The sequence below is a fragment of the Acomys minous genome (genome assembly GCF_964271855.1).
Source record: "Acomys minous genome assembly, chromosome: 10".
Lineage (NCBI taxonomy): Eukaryota > Metazoa > Chordata > Mammalia > Rodentia > Muridae > Acomys > Acomys minous.
Window position 1 is genome coordinate 73,543,226 of NC_140491.1, and position 14,338 is coordinate 73,557,563.

Genomic DNA, 14,338 nt, shown 5'->3' on the forward strand with positions numbered 1-14,338 from the left:
TATCCTGGAATTGTCTTAACTCCTCTCCCAAATTTTGCATGGTTCAGAGGTGGGTAAAGAGAGGCAGCATGGTGACAAGTGGATGATGGCAGCTCCTGGCACTAACTTGTCCTCATGAGCACCCTGCCCTGCACTGTCTCATTTAACTTCACAGTGACCCCAGGAGCATTGTGTCCAGCCTCCTACCTGTGCATGGGAAACAGGCCTGGCGAGCTGAATGACGTAGGCACTTAAAGCTGTGTGTATTAGGTGGAGATGCTGGCTTGCTGCTCCAGCTGGCAGCTGATCCTCAGTGCTCCGGCTTGCTGCCTGCTGGCATTTCTGTAGTGTCCTTCACGTGGGTGTGTCTGCTCCAGGGCTCACTCTCTGCCTGTCTGCCCTGTTACCCAGTAGTGCAAATACTCCTCCACCATATGGCTTTTAAAAGTATTTTGTGTGTATGAGTGTTCTATGCACATGTGTATCTGGACACCCTGTGTGCGCCTGGTGTCCACAGAGGTTTGAAGACAGCACTGGATCCCTTGAAACTGAGGCGACAGCCAGTTGGGAGGTGCCATGTCAGTGCCGTGAATTGAACCCAGGTCTTCTGGAAGAGCAGCCAGTGTTCTTAACCTGTGAGGAATCTCCCCTGCCCCTCTGTTTTAAAGGGTCTCCCCAGACCAGCTCCTGTCCTTTGACTGCCCCATTTGGAGACAGCCTGCCTGAACTGCAGCTGGCTTCTCCAAGTCCCAGCCATGCCCTGGGGCCACACACAACAGCTTCCTCTGTCCCCTCTGAGGTTTAGAGGGTGACCTTGAGCCCCCCTGCTCAACAGTCTTACTGTAAACCCACCCACTCCTGGTCAAGTGGGCTGCTCAGTTGTTACAAGTTTTGTTTTTCAGTTTTTGGGCCCCCCTCCTTCATTGAAACAATGGGGAATTTGCCTAACTTGTGTGTCTTTAACCTTTTAAGAGAAAAAGATCAGAGTTGAAAAACAGCTTGTGGGCTGGCAGGGAGGCTATCAGATAAGGCTGTGCCCCAGGAGCAGGACAGTGTCCCCTTGTTCCTGCTTCTGGGCCTCACAATAAGCTGCTGTCGGACTGGCTCTGCCTCCAGCAGCGGCTCCCCCTTGCTCATTCCTACATTTCCTGGGGCCTGGACCGAGTGAGTCACAAATAGCAGTCAGCCCTGCTGTGACGCTTGCCCTCTCTCGGACCCGATGGCTTCTGTGGGGTGATGGAAAGGCTGTGCAATATACTCGCAGATGTACTAGTAGAACCAGCCTTGGGCTCCTCTGAGCCATAGTAGTGGGACCTTTCACAGTTGCTGGCTACTGTAAGATCTTAGGCAGGTTACTTCTCTTGTGTGAGGTGCTGTGCTTCTGTCCTGACAGGGCTGTGGTGAGAGCAGGCAGTGTGGCATGGAGTAGGGTGCAGTCACTGTGGATATGGGCTATCTGCCTGGAGAAACCAGGGACAGACAGCATGGGCTGGGCTTTGAAATGATGAGGTTTGGTCAGAAATGAAGGAAGGATAGTAGCAGGTATCTTGGTCAATAGCTGAAGTGATTTTTGATGCACGTTTGGCCACTTGCTTGGGCTTTGATTAGCAGGGGGGCTGCTGGAGAGAGTGGAAGAAACGGATCAAACCATGCTATGCAGAAGAGCAAAGCCAATGGAGTGTTCCAGGTGGGCTGGCCATCGAGTCACTCTCTTCTTCCCCACAGGTGTGTAGGCCCTGATCAGACTGGCTCTCAGCAGTAGAGTTCAGTGTAGGTCTTAGTAGCTGGCTGGCAGGCCAGGAGCAGCTGAGGATCTACTTTCCAGAAAGTGTGTGACTCTATTCTGTGGAGTGTATAGTGACAGGCCTCTGTTCCTAGAGAGCCACTGTGGGGCTAGAGAACTTGCTGTGTTTGAAAAGGTCTCAGAAGGACCAGGTGGACGGACTGAAATACTGCCACAGAGAATGCCATGAGCCCCTCAGGTCCTGTCTCCGAGAAAGAGTATGTGGCAGTCAGTACCTTGATCACCCCCTTTGAATCACCCTTGTCACTTCCAGGGAGTGGCCCCTCAGCATCTTAACTCCTGAGGTCTGTTCTTGTCCTGCTGGCCTCACTGCCATCAGGTTCAACTTGACCGCTGGGGCCTTGGCCCAAGAACTCTGAAGCTCTGAACACTGTAGCTAAGGCAAACCCAGCTTACCCACAAGGAGTCCCGTACCTGGCAAAGGGACAGCAGTGTGATGTTTCCAAACATGGCCTGGCAGATGTCCCTGCTCACTCAGGGAATCTGGGGGAAGACTTGACAGAAGGAAGGGCTTGATGCTGGATGTTGAGTGTGGTCATTCCAAGGCAGAGCAGTCACGTGCTGGGGCCCTGCTGAGGACACACAGGGACTCCCTGGGGTGGGGCAGCCCAGCAGGCAGGCTACTAAGCAGTGGGCCTGGACAGATGGAACAGGCAGAGTGACTCCAGCCAGCAGCCCAGTGTGGGACCAGGGCTGGGACCGAATCTTGTAGTCTTTAGGGGACACCTCAACGTGTGTCATACTCAGTGACCTAGGAAGTAGCGGCTGTCCCCAGCTCTTGTTCTTCCTCAGTGTATGCCCAGTCCTACTGTTCTCACTCGGGGCAACAATCCCTCCTTTCTCATATAAGGAAATGGACCCAAGGAACACGAGAAGGAGGGAATCTAGGCCTCTGTTTCTTGTGGGCTGAGGGCCCTGCCTTGTCTGTTGGGGTTTTGAAGAGTCCGTAAGGTGATGTATGTGATCTGGCTGGTAGCCAGTCTTTCCCTGGGTGTGGCTCTTCTCTGGTGAGGGCAGGCATGTGGCTTGAGACCTGGGCCTGTCATAGACATGTGACACAGTTTCTTTGAGTACAGTGTAGTCGCACAGTATAACCCCTGTGAGATGTTCAGACCCAGGCTGTGGAGTTGATCCCCAGGTAGAGGTCCTGGCTGGAGGCATTTTGCCTCGCTTAGTGTCACCTTGCCAAAAGGATTAAGACTTTGGTCTCCAGCGACTACAGAGAACAGGGAAGGAAGTCAGCAGAAGCCTGAGCTAGATGGCCATGCGCTGGCTGCTCTCCCGCTCCACCTGGCCTTGGACAGCCAGGAGTGGGGGGCGGGCGAGGCCCTAGACACTGCCTGCACATGGCAGCTGAGGGCAGGACTGAGTGCGTCTCCCAGCAGCAAACCTCTGGCAGATCAAACAAGCTCCTGAGCCTTCTGTAAAGTAGGTGGATGGGGGAAGCAGGTGGGTAGGGTGAGCTGCTGAACCGGCTAGGTGTCCAGTCTGGGCTGGTGGGGAGTGTTTAAGATCACCTCTCACCAGGGAGTAGAAAAGGAGCCAGGCAGGCCAGTGCCTGCTTACCTCCTTCCACCCGAACATCCCAATAGGGAGGCTGTGCCCTTGGAGCCAGGATAATTTGGGGTGCTCATCTCCCTGCCTTGATCAGCCTGGCATGTCTGAGGCTGTAGGTGAGAGCAAAGTAACCTAATCATGTGTGAGTGGAAGGCATGGTTGGGTAAAGACCTGCTTGGACAGATGGAGCAGGTGTCCAGAGGTGCTGCAGACATAGGCAGGGCTGGCTTCCTGGAATGGTGCCTCTTAAGCCATGAGATGGTCCTGCTGGATCTAGAACCAAATGACCATTTCCCTCACTCAATTCTATTCATCTTACCAACTGTCCCTGCAGGCTTACCCTAAGGCTTGCGACGCAGCAGCTCCTTCTGGGCCAGCACGGGACAGCCTGAGATTAGCATGTGTCAGAAAGCTGGAGCGCAGAGGGGTGGCAGACAGACTCCCAGCTCTGAGGGAAGGGAAAACAGATGTGTGCTATGAGCCTTCCAGTCTTGTCACCACCAACCAGGGCCCTGCCAGGGAGCAGGTGGCCAGGGAGACCCTGGAGATGTAACCTCTGCTCCAGGTCTCCTCCTTGGAGCCATATTTGGGGATAGGCAAGACAGGACTGCTGGACTGTGGCCAGTTGGCTTGGGCTAGTCCAGAAGCCTTCAGGGCTCTGAGCTTCCCTTCAGCCCTGTTTCCCTGGAATCTTCCCTGGGAGGCTCAGACCAGCTGGAGCATGTCTGGGACAGCATGGGGAACGAGAGGGGAGGTAAAGGTCTCCAGCCACTGGGTCTAGTCCTGGTTTCTTGGGGTCTGGCCTGTTGGGCTCTTCCAGCTCTCGGTTCGTGTGAGCAGGCCCAGGGTGAGAAATCATACCTCACACTCATGCCCCCAGCGCTGCACGGTGGCCTCAGGTCTCCAGCTCCTCCCTTTTCCTCACCTCATCATATCTTAGCTGGGTCAGAAAGCACCCTGATTTTACCTTGCTCGTATATAGGACCTGGCTATCAGCCCAAAGGGGTGGTGGGGCTCAGCTCTTCCTTAGGCCACGTGACCTCCCCAGCATCTGAGACAGGAGGTCTCTTCCGTTGAGTTATGAGGGTAGGTGGTTTGTGAGGTAGGCTGCTGACTGACAGCAGTGGTCGGTGCTGAGGTGGGGAGAAACACCTGTCTAAGCAGCTAGATTGTTGGCAGGGCAGAGAGGCGATGGTTTACCTTTGTAATACAGCACATCCTGGGAGAGGATGACAGGATGACCTGTTAGGTGCAAGACAGGAACAAGTGTCCATTTTCCCTTCCTGAGCTGCAGTTGCCTTCTCAGGCATGTGCTGATGGGCTGCAGGAGACCAGCACCCTCTGGACCTGGGTGGCAGGGGCATACCCACTGCTGTGCAGCCTGTGAAGCCAGTGGGCCTAGGCCGGGCGGAGCCACACACTCGGGGAATGCTGAAGGAACATGAATGGGCTTCTGGCCAACTCTAACCTGCCTCAGCTCCCATCTGGCTCTGCCCAGCTCCTCGGAGCTCTCAGAGGCCCCCTTTGTACTGTGAAAAGGTTGAGTGGGTCTCCCGGAGTTGCCTGGGTAGCTCTTCACACAGGGGCTGGGGCATGGAGATGGTTTACCTGGGGCTGCATGAGAAGTGTACAGCATTTCCAGGGCCAAGCCTATCCGGGCCTGTCTGTCTTTGCTTGGCTAGCAGGTGGCATTGTTGTGTCTCGTATCAAGGCCTGTATTGGGCCTCATTTACCATAACTTGGGTATACGGACCCCTACCTAGTGTCAGTGTGTTTCTAGTTCTGGTAGGAAACTGAGGTCCCTGCTACCCAGCGCCTGTGGGAGCTCCCCATACCGTGTGTGGTGCTGGCAGGTTGGGGCAGTGCATGGGAAAGGGCTTTGATGTCAGTGACACTCTGGATGAATGCTAGGACAATGGCCAGGGCAGAGGGACAGGGTTACAAAGGCCCCAGAAGCCTACAAGGTCACAGATCTTTCCTGCAGGTTTGTGGGGACACTGCAGAGCCAGGCCAGATCCTGCCCTGGACCCAGGTGGACACAGACCTCAGCAGCTTGCTCTCTCACAAAGGAATACCATCTTCAGACTGCAGTGTGGTGGGGAAAGAGTTGTAACAGCCCCCAGTCCTGTCTGTTGCAAGACTGAGAGTGGGGGTTGAGGGAGGGATTTTTAGAAGCAAGACAAGTTGGCCAGGTGATGGGTGGAAGCCTGTTTGCTGCAGGTGTCGTCGGGCCCAGTGTGACGTGCCCCTTGCCCATCTCCCCAGGTCCCATCTGATGCCAAGGCTGAAGGAGTCTCGGTCACACGAGTCCCTGCTCAGCCCCAGCAGCGCAGTGGAGGCGCTGGACCTCAGCATGGAGGAGGAAGTGCTGATCAAGCCTGTTCACAGCAGCATCCTGGGGCAGGACTACTGCTTCGAGGTAGGCGTCTCCACAGATCTGCCCTGCTCACTGGGCCAAGCTTGCGCTCCAGACTGCCTGGCAGGCTCAGTGGCCCTGGCAGGGTACAGGTTCTTGGGAACAGTCTAGAATCTCCTCCAAGTTTTACACTATCCAGTTCCTGTGTTTCTGGGAAGGTTTGTATCCTATCCTCATCCCCAGTAATCATACTTTGGATAGAGGAGGGAGCCTACTAATGGCAAGCCAGTGGGACCTAGGGTGGCATGCTCTTGGCATCTGCCATACTCTGTGCCCCTATATTCTTCTGGGTTAAGACTCAGGCCAAGTCAGACTGGATCCGGACTCAGGTGTCCATGCCTGGGACTGACTTCTTGTCTCAGCAGAGGCAGCTACAGAATGGTCACACCTTCTAGGGTCTAGGTATGGGTCTGGTCTGTCCAGTGGAGAGCAGCAGGGTCAGTGAGGGCAATTCTGGCCAAATCCCCCACCTCAGGAAAACATGGAGATTGCAACTAGGAGGTGAAGAGTATTCATACCAGCAGGGGAGGTGGAGGTCTCAAGCCTGGCTCTTGTGGGGAGCTCAGCTCACTTTTCTCTAGCACACTGTTACGTCTCTGTGGCCATCATTGCCGCTGTTGATGGACAAAGGGAGCCCCCAGGAGAGGTCAGTTTACGACTAAGTCTACCCTTGCTTGTCTCCTGGGACCCTCTGGCCTGCCTTTAGGGAGACTGTGCTTGGGTAAGTTTGCACTCTGACTCTAGCAGGGTACCCGATTCTGTCTCTGTCGAAGTGAAGGAGGCCATAGTGAGGAAGCTGCTTTCCTACTGGGCAGGAGTGAGGTGGGTTCAGGAAGAGGAAACAGGTCCATACCAGAGGCCTGGCTGCTTACCCACTGAGGCACAGTGGGACTCAGTGCACCACCCACAGGCGGCTCCTCCTTGTCCCTTCCTGTGGCTGCTTTGTAATCATGGTGGCATCTGGCTTGCCCTAGCTGTCCAGCCTTGTTGCAGTCCCTTCCCTTACAGCACCATCCTGTTTGTCCCAACAGGTGACAACGCCATCAGGAAGCAAGTGCTTTTCCTGCCGCTCGGCAGCTGAACGAGATAAGTGGATGGAGAACCTGAGGCGAGCAGTGCACCCCAACAAGGTAGGCATGCACCCACTCTTGCAGACATGAGGGAACAGTCATGAATCCTGAGTAGAGACAGGGCTAAGTGGACCTGGAAGGAGTCGGAGTCACTGAGCTATGACAGTTGTTAGGTACTTCTTCCTAACAGTGCGCCAAGAAGGAGCCTGGGCTGCAGAGCTGGGTGTCCCATTAGAAGTGGGGTCCTGTGTCCTGCCCGGAACCACTGTGACTCATCTGTTCAGTTCTACCTCAGACACTCACACCCTTCTCCACATGGGGGCCCCTGGTATCCTCTTATATTCTACTGTCCCTCGACTATAACTGCTCCTTTGCCTGTCTTCCCAGATGACTTGTGGGTCTGAGCTAAGTCCTGGGTACCATGACATCACTAAAGAAGAGGGGGTCTTAGCTCCAGTCACCTCTTAAGTTGCTTTATGGACCAGGAGACTGAGGAACTGGTGCCCAGCCTATAGAGGGCGAGGCACTGTGCCGGATTCCTTCCCCCATCTCACTCCAGGGCAGGGCTGCCTTAGTTCTGCTTTCTAGGAGGGCAAGCCTGGGCCCAGGGGCCTGCTGTTGGTGAGCTAGCTAGTGATCAGCAGGACAGACGAGATGAAGCCATGTCCACAGGTGCTTCTCCTGTTCAGTTTCTCCCAGGTATCTGAGGGCTCCTAGGCTCTGGGCTGGCCAGTAGATAGGTAACCACCCCCACTGACTACCCCAGACCCCTCTTACGCAGGATAACAGCCGGCGTGTGGAGCACATCCTGAAGCTGTGGGTGATTGAGGCCAAGGATCTGCCAGCCAAGAAGAAGTACCTGTGTGAACTGTGCCTGGACGATGTGCTGTATGCCCGCACCACGGGCAAGCTCAAGACGGACAATGTCTTCTGGGGAGAGCACTTCGAGTTCCACAACCTGCCGCCTCTGCGCACAGTCACTGTCCACCTGTACCGGGAGACTGACAAGAAGAAGAAAAAGGAACGCAACAGCTACCTGGGCCTGGTGAGCCTGCCTGCTGCCTCTGTGGCTGGGCGGCAATTTGTGGAGAAGTGGTACCCAGTGGTGACCCCCAATCCCAAGGGTGGCAAGGGCCCTGGGCCCATGATCCGCATCAAGGCACGCTACCAGACCATCACCATCTTGCCCATGGAGATGTACAAGGAGTTTGCAGAACATATCACCAATCACTACCTGGGGCTGTGCGCAGCGCTCGAGCCCATCCTCAGTGCCAAGACCAAGGAGGAGATGGCGTCCGCTCTGGTGCACATCCTGCAGAGCACAGGCAAGGTGAAGGTGAGTGTGGCTCCCTCGTGCACAAAGGCTGCTAACGTACACTGGCCTGCCTTCTGGATCTGTGTTATAGAACCTGCTTCACTTCGGAGGACTTCTGAGGGGCTCCCTGAAATTGAGCGCTGTGCTCTGAGTTGGGGGGTGGGGTCGCGTCATCGTCTACCAGAGGCAGTGCTGAGCCCTGAAGACACATGGTGCAGTAATGGACCAGAACTAGTAATGCAGAGTGGGCCTCCCCTGCTGTGCCCAAGCCCACATACCCAGAGGGATATCAGTTGACAGGCATCCCCCACAGGTGAGGCACCCTCACAGCCTGGCCCCAGCCAACTCCTTCACACACAGCTTTTACACATGCGTGCGCGCTTGCTGAGTGTAGACAGCCTGCCATGGCCCTGCTGCCTTGCAGAAACAGGGATCAGAGAGCCGTGTAGATGGGCTTCAGGGCCAGAGGGCCCAGCTCCTGGGACTACCACCTCCTGTCAAAGCCTGCCACTCTTGACCCTGGTCCAGAAAGGACACCCGTTGACTCCACCCACATGGCTTAGAGAACAGAGTGTCTCCAGAAGGCACACGTTGTGACTCAACAGTGCATTGTTCTGTAGGCTTTGCTGGTGTGGTGAGATGCTTCCCAATTACCATTCGTTCTCCTTTGGGGGTCGCTGCCTGCAGAGAGTGGGAGACACTGCCTAAGCTGTCCTAGCTGTCTGCACTGTAGGAGACCTTAGGTAGCGGCTCACGGAATGATACAACTTGAGAACTAATATGAGGATGGGGGTCCACCCTGAGGTTAGGTGCTGAGCCCTCAGCCTGCTGTGGTCAGAGAGACCTATGCATGGAGCTGGCTTGGGTGCCCAGTGGGTAGAGCTCACTGGTATAAGACTCCATGAGCCCTTATCAGCTCACCTGTCCAGTCGGGTACTGGGGTGCTTTGATTGGAAGCCCCTTGTCCTCAGCCTGCTGGGCTGACTGGGACTGCAGAAGGACAGGAAGGGGAACGGACTCCCTTACCCTGACTCCATAGTCCTGCCTTCCTCCACACCATCAGGTCCCTCCTCCCCTTGTGCCTGCCTTCGGGCTGGCTGGGTAGATTGCCAGCTAGGCTAACTCTTGAAGTCCTACATGGTTTTTTGTTGTTTTCTTGTCTTTACATTTTTATTCTATATGTTTGGGTGTTTTGCCTGCATGTCTGTGTTTCACATACATGCTTGCTTCCCACAAAGACTAGGAGACAGCTTTGGCTCTCAGGGACTGGAGTTACAGGCGATTATGAGCCACCATGTGGGTGCTGGGAATCAAAGCTGCCTCTGAGGAGCAGCCATGGCTCTTGACGGTTGAGCCAGCTCTCGAGCCTATGCAGCTGCACTTTGGTTTGCTGGTCGGGTATGGGCTGGAGATTCTGGGGCCTGTGGAGAGGGTGGCTTGAAGGAAGGACCCCTTCCCTGCTGCTGAGTCTTTTTAGTTGCTAGGCCCAAGGGCTACTGCGCCTTAGGAAGCTACTGCTGTATGAAGTAGCCAAGAGGCATACCAAAGGTGATGGGATAGAAAGTAACTGATGTCTTTGGAACAATCTAGAACGGGTAGGCCATTCTTGAGCCAGACAGAACACATGTTGAAGGCTACCTATGCAATGAAGGTAGGTACTCTCCCAAAGTGATAGCTGCACCCCTCAGGTACAGAACCTGTGTCCCGACATCTCTTGCCCTCTCTCCAGGTTCTGTTTGCCTAAGCTGTATGCTTTTCCAGATCCCACCCCAGGACTCCCCTCTCAATGAACTCTCTGTATGATCCTGGAGGGCTGTGGAGCTGTGGCCGCAATACCTGGCCCCAGATAGCTGTGTGGCCTTCGGCAGGTTGTCTTCCCTCTCCTGCTGCCCACGTCTAGGAGTCATGTCTTACTCCCATGCTCAGGTCTAGCACCTGTTACAGAAGGCCAGGAAGTCTGCAGCTCTGAATAGCAGCCACGGTGGAGCTTCAGAGGTCATGGAGTCCTTACCTCTGCCCAGGGTGTTTCTAAGATGTGATTCCAGGGGCCACCTGTAGCTTCCCCTCTGGCCTGCCTATCTTTCAGCTCTTCCTTTTGTTAGCCAGTCTGGCCTCAAGGTCTTAATTCCATATGTGAAAGAATCCCCAAAAGTTGGCACCTTAGAATAAGGAGTTTCCAGAGCTCCAGACACCCTGGCTGGTGCTGGGCTGCTGTGCCCCTTTCCCCTACCCCAGGTCACAGATTGGCTTGGGCTTGAGAGGAAGGGAGCTGCAGTCCTGTGTGGTACCACAGCCAGAGGGGAGGTGTGGCTGAGCTCCTGTCCATGTTTTCCCATGGTCTGCCCCCCAAGTCAGTGTAAGACAGTGATAGTTCAGCTGCTACATCAGCTCAGCCCAGGTTCTGCTCTGCTCCCTTCCTGTCTCCCTAGGACTTCCTAACAGACCTGATGATGTCAGAGGTGGACCGCTGTGGGGACAACGAGCACCTCATCTTCCGGGAGAACACACTGGCCACCAAGGCCATCGAGGAATACCTCAAACTTGTGGGTCAGAAGTACCTGCAGGATGCACTAGGTAGTGGGGACATTACCGGGCCAGCAGGTGGCAAGGGCTGGGCAGTGCTTATCAGACCCTCACTGCCTTCTCCATGCTCACCCGACCACAGGCGAGTTTATCAAAGCTCTGTATGAGTCAGATGAAAATTGTGAAGTGGACCCGAGCAAGTGCTCAGCTGCTGACCTCCCTGAGCACCAGGGCAACCTCAAGATGTGCTGCGAGCTGGCCTTCTGCAAGATCATCAACTCCTACTGGTTAGTGCTGCCTGTCGGGAGCCAGGTGCTCCTGATGGGGCTTAGGCTTTCCTGTCCTTTCATCTTGCCTTTTCTGTCAGATGTCCTATCCCTGTCCCCACCCCGGGTACCAGGCATCTGACTCCACTGAGTTGCTGGATGGCTAGGTTCTGTAATGGCCCTTTTTGTGTTCTTAAATGTAGGAAAGCACTCGAGAATATCTGTGAGACACGTTGTTGGTGTGCATGTGTGCCTGTGTGTGTGTGTATGTGTGCGCATGCGTGTGTGCATGTAAGCCAGGAACGGCAGTTTATCTGTACCAGTGACTAGTGAGCACTGGGTATATATAGAGGTCATCAGTGCACAGGTGCAGCATGGAGCTAGAGCCTTGCTGTCCTGGCACCTACTCCCACAGCTCACACCTGTCTGTCCCTGGAATCCTTATCACACTTGCCTAAGCACTAGCTAGGCCTCCGGCTGAGACGAGCGAGCAAAGAAGAAAGGGGTGGCACTACAGTAGAAGAGGCTACTCATATTGGGGCCAAAGATGGGTCTGGAATTTGTCCCTGGGAAACTTCACATAAAGCCAGTTTCCCAGGCACTCGCTTGCTCCTGAGGTGCACGTATGATGGCTGGCTGACATGGTACTAAGCCTGGTTGTGGCTAAGGTGCATGGGCCTTTCCCTGTAGGTCTTGCAGCCAGCCTGAGTACTGGGTTTGTTTCCACATGAGCTATGAACCATCCCAAACCATACCTACTCCCCACATTTGTTTGGTTTTCCCCCATGCCATCTCCTTTGGCCTTCCACAGTCTGGCTCTATACCTGCTCCTCTGTGACCTTCATGTCATGTAATCATCTTACCTTTGCAGCGAGGATCACCAGCTCAGAACTGGCATGGGAAATTTTCCTTTGCTGTTCTCAAAGGATAGGCAGAGGCAGGCCTACTGGCTGAACAGTGGCCTTAGGAAGGGCTCAGTGGCCAGTGCTGGGGGTAGTGCCCACTTGTCCAGGTCCCTCACCTGTGTTGCACAAAAGGTGCTCTCCTGGGGTAAGGCAATAACTGTAGAGCCTTGAGCACCTTTAGAATACACTGCCATCTCCCTGCTAAGCTGGATTCTCTGCCTTTGCTCTCCATTCCATGGGGAAGACGCTGTGTGGATAGGACCTTCTTTCATCCGGACAAGGCCACCAGTAGACATCACTTGGCTCAAGCAACAGGCCTGAGGGCTGCCTTCCTCACTTCCCTAGGCAGCCCTGCTGGTTCAGCCTCATTTGTTGCCACGTGCCCTGTCTGCTGGCCTGCTGTGGGCTAGCAAGGCAAAGGGAATGGGGAGCAGGTCAGGCTGATCTAGTCTAAAGATGGATGTGAGAGCCTAGGTAGGCCTCTCAAGTTAAAGCATTCAAAACTGAAACCCAGGGCCTTAGTCAGGCTTCTACCTCTGCGCCCAGGACAGAGCCAGCGATGGGCTAGGTCCAAGGAGCACTGGGGTCTGCTCTGCCCTAGGGCGAAGAGGTAGGAAAGCTACCTACAGAGATACCTGGGGGAGCCGAGAACTGTCAATGCCTTCTTATGCTGTCACCCCAAGAAAGTTTTTTTCCTCTCCTCATCTCGCGCATGGCAAGCTGTGTTCTCACTGGCTGAGGGTACTCCCCCTGTTCCATCCTTACAAGCTCAGTGGAAAACCCAGATTCCTATGACATCATTCAGGCAAAGGCATGAGTCTCAATAGTGACAAAGGGGAGCCCAAGGAACAGCAGTCTGCCTGCCCTGTTGGAGCTGAAAAATGTGTTTCCCCTGGAGGAAGTGAGGGATATTGTAGTGCCATTCTTGCCGCTGATGTTAGCATGGTGCCAGCCTCGGTGCCAAGTGGACCCTTCACTGAGAGCCCATGCTGTGCTGCTGTCCCCTGACGTGTCCCATTGCCCAGCAGCCCTGCCCAGTAGCTGGGCATCAGTCTGGGCTGCGGAGCCCCGAGCTCATGCTGCCATCAGCATGGAGATGGAGTTGGAACATGGGGTTTCATGTGACTCGGAACTAGATCTGGCCCTGTGCTGCCCTGTCCTTGGCACCTACCTGACCCCAGGCCCATCTGTCTTTTTCTCCGCAGTGTCTTCCCACGGGAGCTTAAAGAGGTGTTCGCCTCATGGCGGCAGGAGTGTAGCAGCCGTGGCCGGCCAGACATTAGTGAACGGCTCATCAGCGCCTCCCTCTTCCTGCGCTTCCTGTGCCCTGCCATCATGTCGCCCTCGCTCTTCAACCTGCTTCAGGAGTACCCTGATGACCGCACAGCTCGCACCCTCACGCTCATCGCCAAAGTCACCCAGAACCTGGCCAACTTCGCCAAGTGAGTGTTGTGGCCCCATGGGTTGCAGTACACAAGGAGAGCAGCTTGGGGTGTGTCTGCACCTGACCTAGGCTAGTGCAGTGGCTTTGCTTCTGTCCCTTGTCGCCCTCGGTTTCCTCACCGCCACTTACTTCAGAATAAAACCTCCTCCACAGTCACCCTCCCGGTAGCCCACATACCGTTTGGTATGCTTCCTTGGATTTCAAAGGTGGGAAGACAAGATATTTTTTCCTTCTGCTTTTTTGAATTAACATATTATCATAACATTGCCATAAGGACTCTCATATGTCTTTTAACACCAAGCTCCACTTTGCAGTGAATGGCTGATTTCCTGAGTAGCTGGGCACTTGGGTTAATGCTGCCAACATAACGGCCTATAAAGCATTTCTGGTGGTTTTGGCCACATTCTTTTTTAAGATTTATTTGTTTTATTTTACTTTATATGTGTTTTGCCTGCATGTCTGTCTGTCTGTATACTATATGCATGCTTGGTGCCCGTGGAGGTCAGAAGAGGGTATCAGATGCCCCAGAACTGGCTCAGGGTGGTTGTGAAGTACCGTGGGCCTGGTAGGAATTGGATCTGGGTCCTCTGCAAGAGTAGCCAGTGCTCTCAAGCGCTGAGCTAACAACCCTCCAGCCCCCTTGGCTGCCTTGTTAGTGAGCGTAGATAAAGTGCTGGGGCTGGGTAATCTTGTTGTTAATTCACAGTTGTGATTGAGCCTTTTTCCAGATCTGTCTGTGTTGGGCCTGACTATACAGAGATGAGGCAGCCGGGGAGGCAAGAGTAGTAGATAGAAGGATGGGGACCAAGGTGCACCCCAGTCTCAGAAGAGCTCAACGCTTGTGGGAGAAAAGATGGGAAGGCCAGTCTAAGGGCCTAGTGCCAACGGAATCTAGGGTCAAGACGAAGCCAGGAAGTGATTCGGGAGGGCTACAAGACTCTGAAGGCCACATGGTGCAGAGATGTACCACACGACATGGCCCTTACCTTCTCTGGACCCTGAAAGGATGTCCACTGAGCAAGGTGTGACTGGTAAAGAGAGCCTGAGGAGACTATAGCC

General features: G+C 54.6%; 1 protein-coding gene across 13 annotated transcripts in view; it reads left to right on the forward strand.

Moving 5' to 3' along the window:
- DAB2IP (DAB2 interacting protein) overlaps window positions 1-14,338 on the forward strand; it is a 178,387-nt gene that overhangs the window by 147,811 nt on the left and 16,238 nt on the right. For all 13 annotated transcript variants that reach the window (XM_084798135.1, XM_084798133.1, XM_084798134.1 and 10 more), the window contains 6 exons: window positions 5,606-5,759; window positions 6,788-6,886; window positions 7,608-8,162; window positions 10,571-10,715; window positions 10,807-10,951; window positions 13,041-13,277. In XM_084798135.1, the coding sequence (XP_084654261.1) occupies window positions 5,606-5,759; window positions 6,788-6,886; window positions 7,608-8,162; window positions 10,571-10,715; window positions 10,807-10,951; window positions 13,041-13,277 (1,335 nt within the window). The remainder of the gene's footprint in view (window positions 1-5,605; window positions 5,760-6,787; window positions 6,887-7,607; window positions 8,163-10,570; window positions 10,716-10,806; window positions 10,952-13,040; window positions 13,278-14,338) is intronic.